At 30.9% G+C, this 21,083-nt stretch overlaps 1 protein-coding gene across 2 annotated transcripts; it reads left to right on the forward strand.

The window, feature by feature from the left end:
* The first annotated feature begins 2,092 nt into the window (after positions 1–2,092).
* On the forward strand, positions 2,093–15,049 carry LOC142333911 (uncharacterized). 2 transcript variants are annotated; one of them, XM_075381522.1, is made up of 4 exons: positions 2,093–2,233; positions 5,508–5,583; positions 8,731–8,893; positions 14,818–15,049. In XM_075381522.1, the coding sequence occupies exons 2-3, from the start codon at positions 5,578–5,580 to the stop codon at positions 8,890–8,892; spliced, it is 168 nt and encodes a 55-aa protein (XP_075237637.1). In that variant the 5' UTR covers positions 2,093–2,233; positions 5,508–5,577; the 3' UTR covers position 8,893; positions 14,818–15,049. The 2 variants fall into 2 exon arrangements, with proteins under 2 accessions (XP_075237637.1, XP_075237636.1); XM_075381521.1 differs by having other exon boundaries at positions 2,099–2,233; positions 8,504–8,893.
* The last annotated feature ends 6,034 nt before the right edge of the window (positions 15,050–21,083 follow it).

The raw sequence follows: 21,083 nt of genomic DNA on the forward strand, positions 1-21,083 counted from the left end.
ATATTGTAAAGCTTTCCTAAACAAGGTCAAGGAATTAATATCCATGATGGAATGAAGGATTTAAAGGAGAACGGCTCTCTTTCTCGGAATAGTCCAGTTTCTTCATTGTATCTGCTTCATGATAATAACGCTCCCGTTAGGTGGTCGCCTTTATTATGATTTTAAAGATGAATTGATTTTCTAATGAATGAAAATTTAATAGAATTTATATTCAAGAAAGAATATGAGCGGCTACAACATGGCGGCCTTCAACCGATACGTTCATCTTGTTTTGACAATGACACTGTACATTGTAATAACGACAGGTAGATCGGTTTTTATCGATGCTTGAAGTTATTTTCTTACAAACAACTGATATGTTCCATTGTTCCAAACAACTGATGATCCGATTACCTAGGATGTTTGTTCTTGTTACTCGCATCTTTGTTATGTGGTTGTTGATTAAACTGATCCGTTTACTGTTTACTGTTGACATAGTAGACGACCTAGTAAGATGACAGATAATGCTTACAAAGCAATATTTATTAGTCTAGAAATCAACATTCATATAGATTTAGCCGGGGCCTTGAGCGGAAAATTCATATGCCTGTTCTGTGACAATATATTTCAAAGTGATGTTTCTTTTTAATTATATAAGGTGATAATGATCATGAAATTATAATGGTTAATATTGTGTCTAACTTTTTGCAGTAATATGATCAAATTTCGATAAATTATAAAGTGAAGATAAATGAGATAACCTATGTTTTGCTTCTAGTGAGGAAATTTATTGGTTCTTTATTCCATCTTCCTCCCTCATTTTGGAGGTCTTCAGAGGGAGGCTCAATTAAAATTCGTGAAATATCATTTGTGTAGAATTGCTACAAAATCCTATCCTTTGAAGAACTAAATACGATTCTCGGACAAATAAACTGTTGGTTAAATTATCGTCCTAACTATAGGTTTTTCTTTGACTTACGCTCATTCTATAATATGTTCGCTGTCCCATATATTTTTCCTATAAATTGTTATTACAGTACTTTTCGTTATACTTTATTCGTTTTTTCAATTATTTTAATTAATAAAAGATTAACTATGACACTATTCGGTGTTACATGTAAGTATAATAGATCCTGAAGCGATTCCTTAGTATTATATATTGGGAAGCTTTCTGTAGGCAAAAATGAAGATGATCTTACATATAATCATATATGGGTTATATACATATATCTTCATATTTGTAAAATAAATCTACCGGTAGAGGGTTTTACGGATAAATCGGGTATTTTCGAGTTAAAGACAATACTCAAAAAGTGTTTTATTTAAATAGAAATCAAAATGGTAACACCTAGGCGCATCAAATTTCAAGTATATTGTGTTGAGTTTTATAAACCGATTTTGCTATCTACTCGGGAAGAAAATATTTAAAAATGTATATATTTTTGTAATTTTAAGCGCCATAACTTTAACAGTTTGTAAGTTAATCGTACAAGAGTCACACACCATAATAATTTAGCCATCTGTAAGAATAACAAACATCGTTTCAGGTTTACTAGCAAAAGCGACGAATGAATTCATTCAAATATATAATTACATTTCACAATTCTACAGCAATCGAAATGCAGTTAATATTTAGCACTACAAGCCTTAATTCGGATCACCAATAATGTCAAAGGAAGGCACACTAACTTTTACTTCAACTGAATTTATTTGCTCCACATTCATAAGAATGAACGGGGTAGATAATGAAGGGAAGAAAATTTTTTTTCGATGATTCAACAACACAAGTTCGACGTCCATGCTGATTAGAAATGGAAAAGTATTGAAAATTTTCCGTAAAGTGATTGTTAAAACAATTACTAAATTTTCTTTCCTGTGTGTCACAATTGAATAATATAATATAATAAAAAATTTGGGTTTTTTTTAAATAAAAAGAAAAAGTTATTCTTTTTAAAATTGCACAATATAACACATTTAAACGAAATACGTTGTTTTCATCAAACGTCTATTTTTATCTTCTTTAATGCAGGCAAAGTAAGTACCTTTTTAATTATGCGAAATACACGTCAGTATATACGTTCTGACGTCGCACAGAAACTATTCAAAATGGATATAGGGATATTTAATATGTCCTATCTTTTACGTAAGAAACGTACTTTATTTTCACAAAATTCAGTATAAAAGGAGGTGCTGCAATGATTAATTTACGATTTGAATCTGTTCCGGCTAACTACTGAAGTGTATTGGATTTCACGTAATTATTATTTTTATTATGTTACTGCTAATATTCAACATATTTAATTTATAAAATTTATTAATATTATTGCAATAATAAAATATGATTTTATTTCATAATAATTTAATATTTAAGTAAACATGATTATTTAATTTATATCTTATTATTTTTTTAAATGTTTGATGAACATTGAAACGAATATATAAACTTATATATATATATACATACAAAGTTTATATATTAAAGAAAACAATTAAGCGGAATATACACAAGAGAGTAAACATTAAAATGGTTGACACGTCAATATTTTAATCTTAAATATTTTATTATTCCTTAGTTTTATCAAACGATATTTTATTTCCTAAAATGTGAAGTATTTCTTTGAAAACAAAATGACTTCTTATATTACTTCTTTATACGAAGTAAAAGAAGTATTGCGATCGGAAAAATTTAGGTTTTCAGAATTCAACGGTAATATGCGTTTTGACCATCCCTATATCCATTTTGAATAGTTTCGGTATGACGTCAAAACGTATGTACTGACGTGTATCTCGCATGACTGGGTGTATCTCGCATAATTAAAAAACAATTAGCCGTAGAATGTTGAAATTTTGTATTCAGGGCTGCTGTAATATCTAATTGTGCACCTTCCTGTGACGAGGTGGAAAGGATTTTTTTTGTATATAGAATATATATATTTATATGTTATTCGTTAGAAAATTCCTTCAAAATATAAAAATTCTAGCATAATAAAATAAATGCCGTGATTTATAAGTTATGTCTATTCATAAAAATGAATATTATTAAAAACTTACTTTTAATTTATTATACTTCTAAATTTTACTAAAATAGATATATATGGTTATATATTAATAATAATTAATATTGGATATGTCTTCCAAAAAACTTTATATACAACGGATCGTGTACTACAAAGAGACGAACAATAATTGTGCTAAGGACAAAAATTACACTAAGACAATTATTAGAATTAATGTATTTCAAGGAACAATACACCTAATACCCCAAATAAAATATTCGGCGGCTGCTGATTTGCAGTCACTGGTATTTCTTAATTGAGTATTTTACAATACGATTACTAAAAGTAAATACAATTATAAATGCCGTATATTTTTGATTAGGAACAGCATTTTGTTTTTTAACGGGTGACAAATTATTCAAATCCATTTTATCTAAATCTAATTTTTTTTGAAGTTTGTAAACAATTCTGACTGTTGATCCTTGTCAAAAATTAACTCATTAATATCTAAAAATTTTGGATACCCGAAACATTAGGACATATTAGGATTTTAGGGTTATCCGTACAATTAATCTATACTATTATTTAAGAGAAATGTTTTTTTTGTTCCGGATAAAAAAAAATTACATGGTCAATAGCAACCTAATTTTTACCCCTGTTTGTCACCCCTGTTGTAGATATATTTCATCTTAAAAATTTGGAAAAAAGTATATATATAACTTCAATGAATTGAATTAATAAATTGTGTACTGTAAGTGTCTATCCTTGTGTGAGCTGGGTTTGAACAGAATGACTGAATATGAGTATCTAAAACCCAATTTCTAGATTATTTGAAATTCCAAGTTCGAAGTGTTAAAATAATTTTTTTTTGAAATTCCGATTTAAAAGGATTAAAAATAGATTTTTGAATTTTTCCGAAAACCTGATATTTTTTTAATTTCAATGGTTGCATTCACCATTGAAATTTCGTCGCGAAACTGCCACAAAGAGTAGTAATATATTGTCCTTGAAACGTTTTCGCTATTTTTTTCTTCTAATTTACAATTTTTCTTTTTTCTTTTTGGGGCAAAATTATCAAAAGATATTATACTACTGGTATTCACTTAATCAAATTTTGATTAACTTCTAAAAGTACATAATTTCAAATATTATCAGTATTACTAGATTGAATAAATTTTTGATAATTTATTTCTTGATGCGATATTAATTTAGTATAGATATTATCAATATATTTACTACTTAGACCAATAATTTTTGACTTTTGTAATTCTAATATTTGCTGTAACATGTTCGTCGTTCACTTTTGATATAATATTAATATATTCTGCATCTCTTTTTCCCGGAACAGAAAATAAGTTATAAAAAAGTATTGTCTATTTGTTCTACGACTGGCGATTTAAGTAAATAAATTATGTCCTTAAAACTATTTTTAATAAATTCTAAAATTCACCAATTTTCACCAATTTTTTCTTTGTTCCAGTGAAAATCCATTTACATATTATTTGGAATCTTTATCTATTTCACTGATTAACTCCTAACCGATATCATACTAGGTTTCAGTGTTACTAGTCTACAAAATTTGATCGAATTCTCAATATCTTAAACGAAGTTTAAAATATTATTACACAAATTACTTCACCGATTAATAAAATCTATTAAATTTCCTAATTCGGTAAAAAAATTCTTCAAATTTTTATTTGTTTCTGGCTGACCAAACAATGCTTCGATATTGCTAGAATTGAATATATAAATGAACACAATTGAAAGTTTGATAAAACATTAACAAAATGAATATTACGGACTTCACAAAATTTAACCACCTTTTCACTTTCCCATTCACACTTTTCAATTTCCCAATTTTCATCTTTACCTTCCTCCTTTCCCACGTTTTCCCCCATATTCCCCTATTTCTCCTTCTATTATTTCTCTTTACCATTTCCTTTTCCCACCTTTCTGCTTTTCTTTTTTCTCTTTCTTCTTTCCATTTCGTTTTCCTTGTTTTCCCATTTTTCCTTCTTCTCTTTTTTACCTTCTTAATCTTCTTAATAACTTCTTAAGCATCTGTTTACCTGTCTCGGATGAATTAACTTCACTATATAAATAGTAGGCATATAAAAACACGCGTGTATTAAAATACACCATTGCTTAAAAATTTCAATACAGTTGGTGAAGAACTTTCGGAGATTTAAGTTTTTGAACAAACGAACATTTATATTTTTATTTATGTATTTCTTTAAAACTACCTTCTATTAAAATTAACTGCTTTATTGAATTAATTAATAATATCTATATTAACAAAGTATTTGTATTTATTTGACTTAAAATATCATGCTGTTTATAATTATTTATTACGAATAATAATTTATGCGGTTGTTTAGCGGCAGTTCATACTTTCAACCAAATCGCTTTATTTTTTCTCGAAGAAACGGTAAATCTGTATCGTAGTATAATTTACGCTACAGTTATATAAATTAAAAGATTATAAAAAAAAAAAATATATATATATATAAAACGTCTGTTATTTTTTTTTAGATTTTAAACGAAGAGAAAATGTTTCACATTAAATTGGTGTCAATAATATTACTTTGTGTCGTTTACTATAATGAAGGTAAATATTTCTAATTTATATTACAATAATTAAAACAGTAGTAAAGAAAACGTTTAACCCCGTAACACAAAATCTGAACGGAACAATTATTACTTTCCTGCTATCATAGATCTAGAAGAGCGATCTCAGTACGATTTTGATCGCGAACCCCAAAGACGCAAAAATTATTCATTTTACCCCATAAAATATAATATAAATATATATATATATATAATCCAGCTATTTATTTATTTGAAACAATATAGCTTCATTCAAATTACATTTCAAATTTATTTTTTGCATTGGAATTTAACGAGAGAATTTGATTGTATTTGTTTAGCAACATCAAAAAATCAGGTTTGATGTCCTCTGTTACTGCAAATTAATGATGTGGTTTTAAATCTAATTTATTTCTGTATTTGGTTTTAATTGCTGTTATTACAGAAAAGACTATTTATACACGTATGTAGGATCAAAAAGAAAGGTTACATACTTCGCTACACTTACTTGTTAACTTACGTCGTACCTAATTCAAGTACCACATGAATGGCACCCGGTTGATTATACTCTTAGTCTCTACTACTGTCAGTTGTTTAATCTGTTTATTAAGGGGAGCATTTTTTTGTAGATGAAACTTCGTTTAATTTGAGTAGTTAATAGTTGGAACGATGCCTAATGGTAATCCAAAAATCCTCACACCTTCTATTTACGATCAGTACAACCACAGAAAATTGGTGAGTGATATGCAATTTCCAGGCGAAGATTAATCGGCCCCATATTCTTTAAAAATACACTTACAGCAGTCCTCTACGAAAAAATTGTTAACCAACTTATTAACAATTTAAAATTAAATGATAAATTTGTTGATTCAACAAGAGGGAGTCGCATGGAAGACGGAAAGAGCAACGATGGACGTTCTGAGAAAGAGAAATATGTACATATGGAGAGCTACGTCATCCGATCTTTCTCCTGCAGATTTTTTTTTTGGCATATCTAAACGTTTGTGTATTGAAACATACTCCACGCCCCGTTGAAGAACTGAATCCAGCATAACTAAAGAATTCCCAGAAATTAGAAGAGTTACACTTGGAACGGTTACACGAAATATGAAAAATGTTAAGAGCTTGTAATGCTGAAAATGGTGGTTATTTCAATGCTTGTTATAAAATAATTTGACCTCAACATTGTCTTTTACAAATAGATGTAGTATTTATTAATAACTGCATTGAATACACATTAAACATTGTTTTTCTTTAAATTGGTTTCTTTTTTTGGGTTGCGTTTCAAATGAAAATGAAATTACTGCGTCGACTGATATTGAACATTTTGATATATTTCAAGCCGATAAGGACCTAAGGAGAAATTTTCATAAATAAAACCAAATTTTTTTGTGAATTAATCTGATAGTTGTGTTATCAAATATAATCAACACAAAATTAAAGAACTGAAAGCCAATATAAATCAAGAATTACGAGAAAACGGAATGTGTACGGTTCAAAAGTTGACTTTCCTGTCTTCTTTATATATATTTAAAGGCATGCATTGCTGAAGATCGTGGACACTTTCAAAAATTGTTATAAAAATACTTGATGAAAATATTGTTTTGCACAAATAGTGGTAATATTTATAATAAATTGCACTAAATATAGCACATCAGTTTTGTTTAAATGGGTTATTTTTGTTGGGTTGCGTTTTACATGAAAATGGAATTACTACAATAAGTAATAATGAAAATTGAGACATTTTAAAGATCTATTCAAGAAGTAGAAATGGGTAGAATTTTCGGTAATGATAACGATAGAATTTCTGTTCCATGTACTCCGAAATTTCTGGGTGTTTTATACCATGGTAAATGCTCTAAGATGAAAAAATTGACGTAATAATCTTATAAGAAATTCAAACCGTACTGTTTTCCCTTGAATCATCATAATACAAAACTATGCCTTAATATTTTTTTTTTAAATATGAATTATGCTTACGTGAATTCCGTCCAAAGTGTGTACCACCTCATTCAAGCCGTCAAAGAGATATTTCAAAACGGGAAACAGGCTGCCAGAATATTTTTACTTTTATAATAAAAAAAAAATATTATTTTTACTTTGTCAACTATATAATTATAAATTGTTCTTTGTATATAAAGTAAACTAGTCCAATCCAATCTCCATTTCTGCTGCCTTGATTATTCCATAGTTCCTTGTAATAAAAAAAAGTTTTAGCGCTAAAACAGAGTGGAAGGATCTATGACGGTTTTACTTATTTTCTTTGTGTTTTCAGAGTAACCGAATTATGATATATGTATATAGCCATTACGGCCGTATACATAAATCGTATACATAATGGGTTTCGTTTTTGGCTGGGATTGAGGAAGAGACTTTATATTTTTGAATTTTATCAAAGGGAAAATGATTTCCTCAGTTAATTTGATTTCTCTTAGTTTTAAAATATATTTTCTCATTTTCACCTTACTCTTATTCCCAAAAAATATATTTTTTTTGTTTCTTTATTCAAACTCATTTCCTTGTAATTAGATTACTTCATTACATTTAAATTAACCATTGGTTTTGCATTTAGGATATGTCATTTAATAGTGAGAAATAATAAGCTATGGAACGTTGAATGATTACGTTTTAATTACGATGCATTGATTTTATTTAATTTCGGTTGTAATTTGTCAATCCGGACATAAACATCATATGTTCCGAATCTCATATTTTTATTTTAATAAAATAATATTTTACACGATTCTTTTTTGCACGCTAACATACTGTATTGATTAATTTAATTTTCCACGTAAATTATAATCGGTAGAGGGCCAAATTGTAATTAGACGGTTAGTTATACATTTTTCTCGGCAAACACGGGTTGACGGTAGTTACAACCGAAGAATCTAATAGTTTTTCTCAGCGAAATGAATTTATTGATGTATTTTGTTTGCTTTCAGCTATAGTCCTATCTCCTATCGATAAAGCCCAGTGGAAGTTATATTTTTTATATGTAAAACAACATATAACTGACTTATTAAACAGGTCGCATTTATATCATACACAGATAAGCTGTTATCTTTGTATAGATGCTGAAATAAACAAAAAATTAGAATTAATTAATATTTTATCAAATGATCAGAGAGAAAAAGTTAAGAAATTTAAATCTGACATGAAATTTTTTAAGGAGAGATTCGAAGATTGGCACAATTTATGTGATAAAGGCATGCCGACTAATACCAGAAAGACATTTTATGAGATTTATACTACAACACATTACAAAGCATCACTTCAACCAAATAAACCATTCGATGTTGAAGAATGCATGAGTTTATTTAGTAGAGCATAATGTAAGTATTCTTTTTGTATAACGGGAATTATTTATTAAGCATATTTTTATATTACTATTATCCTATCGATCAAAACTTTCTTCTTAATTTACCTACAGAACCCATTAATTAATATATATGGTATGGAAAATTTGATTAATTTTGGTGTTTATGCATAAACACGGATGAATTTGATTAATCATAATCAAATTTTGGAGAATTTAATAAACATACCGGTCACTTTACATACTCTGAAGACTCTGTTGAGAAGTGAACGTGAAAGGTTGTGTTAAATAGTGCTCCTGCGTTAATGTGTGTTAATAGTGCTTGTGTGTTAGTGTTCTGCTTCGTTTCCCGCCACCTGTGTCCTTCACCATGTGACTTTATCAACATCCCTTTAGGACATCTAACCACGCCCTCAACCACATAACAAAGCTATTCCCAACGACCGCGTAAGTTTTAAACAATGGTTTAATAACTTTCTACTTTTATTTGTATCTATAAGTTAATACTTGTAATACTTGTTTATTATTTATAAATTAATATTTTATTGGTGAATATAATTGAACTTTTACAAGTAATTTTACTGCTAGATTAACCTTTTTACTTTTATTTTAAATTTTCTACGACAGATCTTTCATCGAAGTCAAAAATAGTTAATTAACTTAATATTAATTTAAATTTTAGCAGTACTCTTCAGACGATTCTTTCTTAATTGAAAGCTATCTAATCCGAACTTGTCCTTCTCTCTCTCGTTCTCCCGCCCGGAGTTTTCTGATGGAGGAGAGGATTACGGTGTGAAAACAAGAACACTTTTAAGCGTAGGTCGGTAACCACGGGTGATCAGCCCTCCGAGGAGCCGAACACTACGAGGGCCAGCTCTGAAACGACAGTTGCCACATGGAGGTTAGCGATGGAAGTTCCTCGCAACCGCCGGTACTAGGCGGGAGAAAATCCCACCTATAATTTTAGACTGCTGCAAGGAGTGGGCAACGCTGCCGAGAGCAATCTCCGCCATAAGAGGGCGCCTAGTAGCCAAAAGTACCGGGCTCTCTGTAAGGCTGCAGCTAAGCAGCGAAGGCGACATCAGACAAGTACAGCGTTTTCTGCATTCTAAGGGAGTCGCCTTTCACTCCTTTCAGCTCCCAAAAGATAGGTAGCTCAAAGTGGTTATCCGGGGCATCCCTTATGGGGCCACCCCGGAAGAGGTAAAAGAGGAGCTGACCTCGTTCAGTTACGAGGCTGTTTCAATTAAAAACCTGATGACGAGGGACGGAAGGGAGACCACCACGTGCCTCGTCGCCTTAAAATGAACGATGCCACTAGAGGCATTTATCACTTGAAAAACTTATTCTATCGTAGAATTAAGATGACCGCATTTGTGTCTCGCGGGGGTCCGCCCCAAATGCCACAGATGTCATAAGTTCGGCCACTCGTTGAACTATTGCCGCAGAGCACAGCTCTGCGTGAAATGTGGGCGAGACCACGACACGACGACGTGTTTGAAGCCGCGCGAAGAGCATGCCTCGTATGCAAACTGTAAAAGGCCGCACCCGGCAAAATACAGGGGCTATCCTTATTATAAGGAGCAGCTGAACGAGCAAAAGGGCGAAGGGCCACGATGACGGTGGATAAAGGACAATCACCTACCCCGAATAATATTCACGTCAATTTTCTACGATGGATATATTCCGAATTGCTGGAAAACTGGAAAGGTAGTATGCGTACCCAAACCTGGGAAAAGTCTGCTCTTTTCCCAGAGTTGCAGGCCGATTCCCTTATTACCGGTGTTGTCAAAGCCTATTCGAAAGGATTTTTCTGGAGAGACATAGGCGACATTTTGGAAAACGAGTACGGCCTGAGCAATTTTGGTTGAGGGAGGGCCACTCGTGACCCTCCAACTGGTTAAAATAATCGACAATCTTGTCGGAGGCCTAAATAGAAAAGCGGTAACTGCAACCGTATTCTAGATGTGGCTACAGCCTTGATAAAGTTTGGCATAGCGGCTTGCTATATAAACTCCCACATACAACGATTCCCTGCCGCTACGAAAGATTGATAATGTCTTATTTAATAGACCGACAATTTGTTGTACTCGTAGGGGGGACAGTCTTCTCCACCACAGACGTAGTCGCTGTAGTCCCCCAAGGAGCAGTGCTTTCGCCGTTCTTGTACACGGCCTACGTCAACGATATGCCGCTGTCGGAAAGAGTCAATACAGCTCTACACGCAGACAACACGGCATATTATCTGAATCCGGAAGTGTAGTTAACGCGATCGAGAGACTCCAACGGCAACTGGATCTATTAGGTATGTGGGCTCGATATGTGGAGAATCAAGGTCAACGGTAAAAAATCGGTGGCAGTGATGTTCACGTACAAGACATGTGCTCCAGCCAGGCAGCTGGAAAACTCAGGAGAGAAAATCCTCTTTGGGAAAACAGTTAAGTACCTGGGAACAGTCCTGGACAAACGGCTTACCTTAGGAGGACATGTTAAATATGTGACCCAAAGGGTAAAGGCCGTCAGGGTCTAACTAAACCCAGTAATGAACAGTGCCAGCCCATATCCACTGGCGACCAAATTGCTCATTTTTCGGCTATACGTCCTGCCAATTTTAACATATGCTTACCCGGCATAGCGATCTTTGTTGAACTGCACCCTTCAAAAGAAATTAGCAGACATCACCCCACACCGTCCCACGAAGAGACCATAAGCATATGAGACTCCCTACGCAGAACGGGCCGCATTTCTCCCTGCAAATAACTAGAGCTCTGGTAGGCGCACTCCTGCTAGCCCATAGGTCGTGGTACCGAAAGTACACCAGCGGATGGACTGAAGAAGAATCACTCCGAAAGAAGACCATGCCTTCTTAAAATTTCGTATATTTGAACTGAATCAACGAGCAAACGAGGAAAGATATTTGTACAAAATACTGAATTTCCAACAAAATTATTCCATAAATGCACCTCAGATATATTCTTTCTGTAAATGATTTAAAAACTCCCTGTTTACTGTTTGTTTCTCTACAGCACATTATTGAATCTTCAACATTTCATATTTTTAATGCTTACTTGGGGTTTTACCTCGGCTTTTAATTTGACGACATTATGCAAATTACTGAGTAGATTCTTTTCCTTCTTATAGTGAATGTTTTGTATTATAAAGGCGTCGCCTTTTTTGATTCTTCGAAATTAAAAATGATCAGATTTCCGTTTTTATGCTCCTGTAAGAGGAAATCCGTTCAGTTAACCTGTATGCAATTTACTGGTTTACAGGAGAAGAGAACGTAATGCAGAATGCTAGATATGGAAGGTAAAACTCTTTTCCAAAGTATATATAAAACCAGGATATACTTTTAAAACAATAATGAAGAATGTGCTGTAAAAATGGCAGACTATATATGAATAATGGAAAGCATTTTCTAGAAAAAAAATTTTCTGCCGGTATCGAACGATGAATTCGTTGTTAGGTTCCTCTACAATGGCCTCTTTAAACATGTGAATCTGTAAAAGTAAGAAATTCAGAAATAAATCTAATTTATCATCCTCCGAATGAAGTCAAATATGTTACTTGCTGCGATCGGTAGCATGTACCACTGTGTGTTCACAAACGGCCCTTTTTAGGAAACAAGTTTTTTGTCCTCTAGCGTTATGAAGATGATTATCTTAGTCACATGATTTTTCAAAATCAACTTGATGCAAATGTTTCGAATAAAAATTGTATGAATTGTATTAAAGATTTTGTAAATTATGAACTACAAAGTTGGAATGAAATTGAACCAACAGTACGTTATTCTATATTTTCCGGTAAAAATATAACAGGTGAACTCCGGGACACCATAAGAGATATATTTAAAAACTATAACAGGTATATTGATGCAGTGCAGTCATGGATCACTACATGTTCGAGTACTTCAACATACGATGTTACGAAAAATTTTCAATCAGGACCAAAATTTCAAAAAATAAACCCGTTAATATCATACGGAAAAAGTGAAAGAATGGAGGAATGTATATATCATTGTATTAATGAATATTAATATAATTGTCAAAGCATAGAGAGTTCATTTGGTTCGCAGATGTTGACTGATCTTGACAGGCGACTGAAAAGTCCTTTCTACCCAGTTCATTCTTCCGTTAACTATACTATAAGCGCTGTACTTTAGACGCTGCAGGCAGTAATACAGCGCGTTTGTATTTCTGTTTACTCATTCTTAGCTTTACCGTGTAACAACAAAGCGATACGCACAGTTTATTTAGCTACATGAACTTCAGTTTAATGTTTTAGATCTCAGCCATAAGAGAAGGCTCAAACTGAATTTATATTCATATAATATTTTCCAATTACACCAGTAAATATCTAAAATTGATAAATTGTGTTAAATTTCATGATTCGGATTAATTAAACCATACTGATTAACAAAATCATATCAAAGGTTACGGACTCGTGTCGTACAAAATTACAAAGTATTAAATTCATTTAATAAAAATTAAAATTAAAATTCTGTAATACATTATCGGATACATTGAAGGGTGAATTAATACTGTGAATAATTGACGTGAAAAACAGGATTTGAATAAGTTTCATTAGCGATAAATTAATAATGTCCGCCCAGAATATTCATAGAATATTATTCTAACCTATACTAGAAAGATGCTACTAGTAAAATATTAAATAAAAAAGAATCCTCGGCTGCGTTTTCAGTGCTGTGATTAATTATTGGTCATCCTGACCCCGGTAAGGCAACATATCTGCCTTCTGAAAATCCCCGTCTTCACTTTACCCACTCAGTTACTAGCTGTAACAGACTTTATGAAAGATCGACTTTTCGACTGCCAAACCTCATTAGCTACCAGAGTCATCAATCTGGCATCTTACACGATGCCAAAGATGCAGATGTCTGGACAGGTATTTCCATCAGTTTGTTCTTTCCCCTTTACTGCCGCCTTTGTTTTAGGCTTCTTGCAATTTCGCTCAACTAGTTTAATATGTGGCACTCGCACCTAACTCGCTAATCCTTTCGCGGAAGCGCGTTCCTCTTGTCTATCTATAAAATCAAATTACTCGAAAATAGTTATTTTCCTTAACAACATTTTAAACTAAACTGCAATATCAAATATTTATTTAATTGAGTCTACTGAAAATATACAAATTCTATTTTCTTATCCATTAAAAAAGTGTTTTTCGTAAACACGTAAGTTTTATCCTGCGGATTTACAAATTCATTCGTACTATGTCAAAAACAATCTAGTGATTCCATCTACACACCGCAGCTCTATCACACAGTTCTTAATACAATCTACTTCTATTCTGAAAACTAATAGTTAAACTAGTCGGGTCTAGATGCCAAAACGCCTATCTTGGGGAAGCAAGCGCCCAACCAGACCCCTAGCCAAACGGGTAGTCGGTTAGATTAAAACCATTACAGTCATTAAAACTTGTACTACCGCCAAACTAACAAAATTTTTCATTTCTATCAAACAACTGCTAGTCGGTAACAGGAAAACAATGACGTAAAATGATGGATTTTGTTTTTTAACGCTTATAAGTAAAATATTTAATATATTACTTTTAATAATATTCTTTTAACTTAGCATATTTAGCCAATATTTAGGCATGTTTTTTTATTTATTGTTATTGTAACGAGAAGAAAAAAAATGCCTTCACAAAAGAAAAGTATTATTCCTTATAGTTTTTTTTTATTCGTCGTAGCATTGATTAAATGTTTTACTTCTCTTTAATAAACAGTTACGTTAATTTTACCAAATTTCATCATGTTGGTGTGAACAAGTGTTATCGGAAATTGATAATCTCCAGATAATCTTCTATCGTCGAGATATGAAAATAAAATTGGTTTCTCTCTATTTAGCATAATTAGTGTCTTTCAATTTTATTAGTGTTTTTTTTTTTTTTTATAAATAATATTTTTGTTTTCCTTTTCAGAGAGATACAGAAATTTATTAGCTTCTACAGGGAAAAAGGTAAACGCTGAAAATGAAGTTGAAACTAAGGTAACTGAGCTCATACACCAAATTACTTATTAATAAGTAACTCTACGTGGAAACTCGATTATATGAAAAATTCGAATTAAATATTTTATTAATAATTCGAATTTCTTGTTAAATATGTAATATGAAACTGAAAATAAATAAAAAGTAAAAAAAATAAAACGAAATTTTCTAATTTAATGTATTTTTCACCTTTCCTGATTTATCATAAAATAGCTTTCAATCTATTTTGTTTGCATTTACTTCTGCTCTTAAAAAAAATGAAGGTTTTTTGGGTTTATTTTTTATTATTTTTTTTAAATATAGATATTTAGAAATGTAAGTTTTTAAAATTAAGAAATTGAATAATTTCGTTGGTTTTCCTAAACATGCGACCGATCAAAACGCCGGTTTAGAGATAATTTCAACAATCGGTAAGATTTTAAGATTTAGAGGGACTGAGCGGGGCTTAGGTCACCTGTTCAGAATACTGGTCTCTGATTGGCTGCTGTGCATCTAGCCGTCATCTATATCTACTGTCCCTGGATTTGATTCTTGTCTGTCCGGTTGTTAGGGTGTTTGTGTCCGCATACTGACAAAAGTGGTTTTTGCCTATTTTTTAACTGTTTGTTGGATCGTGTTAACCTAAAAATTTTCTTCAAAGTAGGTGACAAGAACCTAGTTCTGAGTTTTGATATGCTTGTGACCCTCTTGCCAGTAGTTGGTAATGTTTTAGATAAGGTAATGTAATTCCGTTTGAATGAGCGTTGCTGATTGACTATCAGTTTGGCTTTGGTTCTGCCATGGGCAAAGAGGGTGCTACTATATGCGCAAGGTATTTTTTGCATATATCAGGAGCTTTAAAATATTTACGGAGGCCATAAGCTTTATTTCAATTATAGAGGCCAGGTTGCATGCGGATTATGATCGAGGTATTCTAAAGTAATTTCAGACACAAAGTCGTTTTTCTTTGCAGTGACGCAGGAATAGAAAACACACGGTCTAAACATTGTCTGCAGTGCAGTGTATTATCGATCCTTCTCTGAATATTCCAATTCAAATTGCTGATGCGGTTGCAATTGCTCACTCGTTGTAAAATCACTGCTTATGGATTTTATGGTCGAATGAAACTCAAGGAAACAGATCGAGTTGTGGAATGGTAACCATTTTTCGGGTGCGGAAACTATTTAATTTGTGGATTCCACACGTAATAACCGCCAACAATAAAAAGAAAAGTTCCTGCGCGATAATAAGTCTTTCCATTAATATGTCCTTTCTGACATATCGGGGTTTTATTCTGATGAGAATCTTTGAATCGAGTAGTACTCTCAGTATAATGCAAAGAAGACGTTTAATGCGTTCTTTGGTGTGTGGGTTATCCATATGGTAGCAGGAGGGAATTTTAGAACCATGCACTCATTTATGAAGGTATTTTCTATGCCATTATTCATTTTAAACATTACAGTAATACTTTTTTATGAAACCAGTGTCTTCTTTTTATTCATTCGTCACCTGTGATTAATGAATTGTTTCACGAGACGCTGTTCAGGTTATCTCTTGTCCGATAGCTGTCGATATCTTTACCACTAACCCAATTTGCGTTATATTGCCAGGAACACAATTGAAATAATTTTAATTAAATTTATGTTATATGTATGTAAATTATTCTCATTTACGTAAGATTATCTCTGTTCCGTGTCTAATTGAGGCGATTTATGATCCGTTTTGCTGTCTACTAGCACTGGCACGAGGGTCAAGCTCATACATTCACTCAAGTAAGAATGCCGCTGGGTGCGCTCATGCACATTTAGTCGAAGGCGACTTACTGGTCTAATGTGACCGTTCTAGAGTCGGATCCCACTTGGAGCGGTCATGATTTGTTTAATGTAACATTTCGTTCTAGTGCAGAATAGTTTTATTTTGTAGCCTGAAGTCTAATGTGGCTTACAGTATTTATTGATAATAATACTTTTGATGATTACACTATTGATGATAATAATACAATTGTATAAATTTGATTAATGTGTCAATTTATTCATCAGTCGAATGTGAACTTTATTTTCGATATTTAAAAAAGTCTTATGTTACAAATTAAACTAAACATGAAAAATTTACGAAATACAGGAATCAATAAAGCCTATATTTAGAAATAAAGATGACGAATTTTGTGAAAATAATTTCCATGAAAATATTTTTTAAAAAAATCAGGTCGAGTAGTCGTAAAAAATCGTCCCGTTTATATCACGAGGCGTTGGAAAAGACACATATTTGAAAGTGATGTTTGTTTTTAAATATATAAGGTGATAATGATCATGAAATGATAATGCTTAATATTGTGTCGATCGGTTTGCCGTAATACGTTCAAATTTTGATAAATTATTAAGTGAAGATAAATGAGATATCGTACGTTTTGTTTCTAGTAAGGAAATTTATTGCTTCTTTATTCCATCTTCCTCCCTCATTTTGGAAAGCTTCAGAGGGACGGTCGATTAAAATTCGTATAATATCATTTGTGTAGAATTGCTTAATAATCTTCCTATCCTTTGAAGAACTAAATACGATTCTTGGACAAATAAAATCTTGATTAAATTATCGTCCTAACTGTAGGTTTTGCTTTGACTTACGCTCATTCTATAATATGTTCCGCTGTCCCATATATTTTTCCTATAAATTGTTATTACAGTACTTTTCGTTATACTTGATTCGTTTTTTTCAATTATTTTAATTAATAAAAGATTAACTATGACACTATTAGGGGTTACATGTAAGAATAATGGATCCTGAAGCGATTCCTTTGTACTATATATTGGGAAGTTTTCTGTAGGCAAAAATGAAGATGATCTTACATATAATCATATATTGGTTATATACATATATCTTCATATTTGTAAAATAAACCTAACGGTAGAGGGTTTTACGGATAAATCGGGTATTTTCGAGTTAAAGACAATACTCAAAAAGAGTTTTATTTAAATAGAAATCAAAATGGTAAAACCTAAGCGCATGAAATTTCAAGTACATTGTGTTGAGTTTATTAAACCGCTTTTCCGGGAAGAAAATATTTAAAAATGTACATATTTTTGTAATTTTAAGCGCCATAAGTATAACAATTTGTAAGTTAATCGTACAAGATTCACACACCATAATAATATAGCTTTCTGTTAGAATAACAAACATCGTTCCAGGTTTACTAGCAAAAGCGACGAATGAATTCATTCAAATATATAATTACATTTCACAATTCTACGGCAATCGAAAAATCTATGATCTATGATAGCAGGAAAGTAATAATTGTTCCGTTCAGATTTTGTGTTACGGGGTTAAACGTTTACTTTACTACTGTTTAAATTTTTGTAATATAAATAAGAAATATTTACCTTCATTATAGTAAACGACAGCGATTCGGTTGAAAATATGAACTGCCGCTAAACAACCATATAAACCATTAATCGTAATAAATAATTATAAATAGGATGATATTTTAAGTCAAATAAATAACAAATACTTTGGTAATATAGATATTATTAATTAATTCAATAAAGCAGTTAATTTTAATAAAAGATAGTTTTAAGTAATTACCTAAATAAATATATAAATGTTCTTTTGTTGAAAAACTTAAATCTCTGAAAGTTCTTAACCAACTGTATTGAAATTTTTATACAACGTTTTATTTGAATACGCGCGTGTTTTTATATGCCTACTATTTATATAGTTAAGCTAATACATCCGAGACAGGTAAACACATGTTTAAGAAGGTATTTAGAAGATTAAGAAGGTAAAAAGAGAAGAAGGAAAAATGGGAAAACAAGGAAAACGAAATGGAGAAAAAAGAAAAGCGGAAAGGGAATGGGAAATGAAAAGGTGGTTAAATTTTGTGAAGTCCGTAATGTTCATTTTGTTAATGTTTTATCAAACCTTTCAATTTTGTTCATTTATATATTCGATTCTAGCAATATCGAAGCATTGTTTGGTCAGCCAGAAACAAATAAAAATTTGAAGAATTTTTTTACCGAATTAGAAAATTTAATAGATTTTATTAATCGTTGAAATAATTTGTGTAATAATATTTTAAACTTCTTTTATTTTGGAAATTCAAATTGGAAATTGAAATGGGTAAATGGAATGTAAAAAGTTAGTTAAATTTTGTGAAGTTCCGTAATGTTCATTCTGTTAATGTTTTATCAAACATCCAATTGTGTTCATTTATATATATATTTATACACTCAAATCTAGCAATAAATCATCAAATCTAAAAAGGAGTAAAATAAATTTTTTTTTTTACTGTATTAGGAAACTTAATAGATTAATCAGTGAAATAATTTGTGTAATAATATTTTAAACTTCGTTTAAGGTATTGAGAATTCGATCAAATTTTGTAGACTAGTAACGCTGAAACCTAGCATGATATCGGTTAGAAGTTAATTAGTGAAATAGAAAAATATTCCAAATAGTATGAAAATGGATTTTCACAGGAACAAAAAAAAAATTGGTGATTTTTAGAATTTATTAAAAATAGTTTTAAGATTGTAATTGTTTTTTAAATCGCCAATTGTAGAACAAAAAGACTATACTTTTTTATAATTTGTTTTGTGTTCCGGCAAAAAGAAATGCAGAATATATTAAAATTATATCAAAATTTAAATACGAACATGTTACGGCAAATATTAGAATTACAAAAGTCAAAAATTATAGGTCTAAGTAGTAAATATATTGATAGTAACATACTAAATTAATATCACATCAAGAAATAAATTATCAAAAATTTATTCAATCTAGTAATACAGATAATAATTGTAATTATGTACTTTTTGAAGTTAATCAAAATTTCATTAAGTGAATACCAATAATGTAATATCTTTTAGCGATTCTGCCGCAAAAGTATTGCGGCATTGCCGTTAAATATTTATCTGCAGAGTATTTCCAAGACCAAATCTACTGAATAATTCGTTTACTGAAGTCGGGATTGGGATAAATTACATTCACTCTTCAAATATTTTTTACCTTCTTCAGCTCTGATATGAAGATTGCACTCACCATTGAAATTAAAAATATAAGGTTTTCGAAAAAAATTCAAAAATCTATTTTTAATCCTTTTAAATTCGAATTTAAAAAAAAAATTATTTTAACCCTTCGAACATGGAATTTCAAATAATCTAGAAATTGGGTTTTAGATACTCATAATCAATCATTGTGTTCAAACCCAGCTCATACAAGGATACACACCTACAGTTCACAATTTATTAATTCAATTCATTGAAGTTTGTTCTTCAATCGGAAAATTCCCACTGCTAAAAAATATATATACTTTTTCCAAATTTTTTAGAGGAAATATATCTAAAAACCTTCTCAATAATGACAAACAGGGGTAAATATTAGGTTGCTATTGACCATGTAATTTTTTTTTATCGGGAATAAAAAAAAACATCTTTCTCTTAAATAATAGTGTAGATTAATTGTAGGGATAACCGTAAAATCCTAATATGTCCTAAATTTTCGGGCATCCCAAATTTTTAGATATTAATGAATTCATTTTTGACAAGAATTGTTTATAAACTTAAAAACATTAGATTTAGATAAAATGGATTTGAATAATTTGTCACTGGTTAAAAAACGGAATGCTGTTGTAATGAAGTATCTATACGGCTTTTAATGTATAATAAATTAAAAGTAGTTTTTTAATATTATTCATTTTTATGAATAGACATAACTTATACATATATATATACATATATATATTCCATATATTTTTTTTACATAAAAAAATCCTTCCTTTTCATAAAAAAACAGTAAGTCAGTCAGTCAAATTGTTTACAAACTTCAAAAAAAAAAACATTAGATATAGATAAATGGATTTGAATAAGTTTTCACCATTTAGTTTTAGTTATCGTATTGTAAAATACTCAATTAAGAAATACCTGTGACTGCAAATCAGCAGCCGCCGAATATTTTATTTGGGGTATTAGGTGTATTGTTCCTTGAAATACATACATTAATTCTAATAATTGTCTTAGTGTAATTTTTGTCCTTAGCACAATTATTGTTCGTCTCTTTGTAGTACACGATCCGTTGTATATAAAGTTTCTTGGAAGACATATCCAATATTAATTATTATTAATATATAACCATATATATCTATTTTAATAAAATTTAGAAGTATAATAAATTAAAAGTAATTTTTTAATAATATTCATTTTTATGAATAGACATAACTTATAAATATAT

This window comes from Lycorma delicatula, chromosome 13, assembly GCF_047948215.1.
Source record: "Lycorma delicatula isolate Av1 chromosome 13, ASM4794821v1, whole genome shotgun sequence".
In the NCBI taxonomy this organism is placed as follows: Eukaryota; Metazoa; Arthropoda; class Insecta; order Hemiptera; family Fulgoridae; genus Lycorma; species Lycorma delicatula.

Coding starts and splice junctions, on each gene's coding strand:
- LOC142333911 (XM_075381521.1), top strand. CDS start 5,526: ATGTTTCACATTAAATTGGTGTCAATAATATTACTTTGTGTCGTTTAC. Junction 5,584..8,503: donor TGTCGTTTACTATAATGAAG/GTAAATATTTCT, acceptor GTTTGCTTTCAG/CTATAGTCCTATCTCCTATC.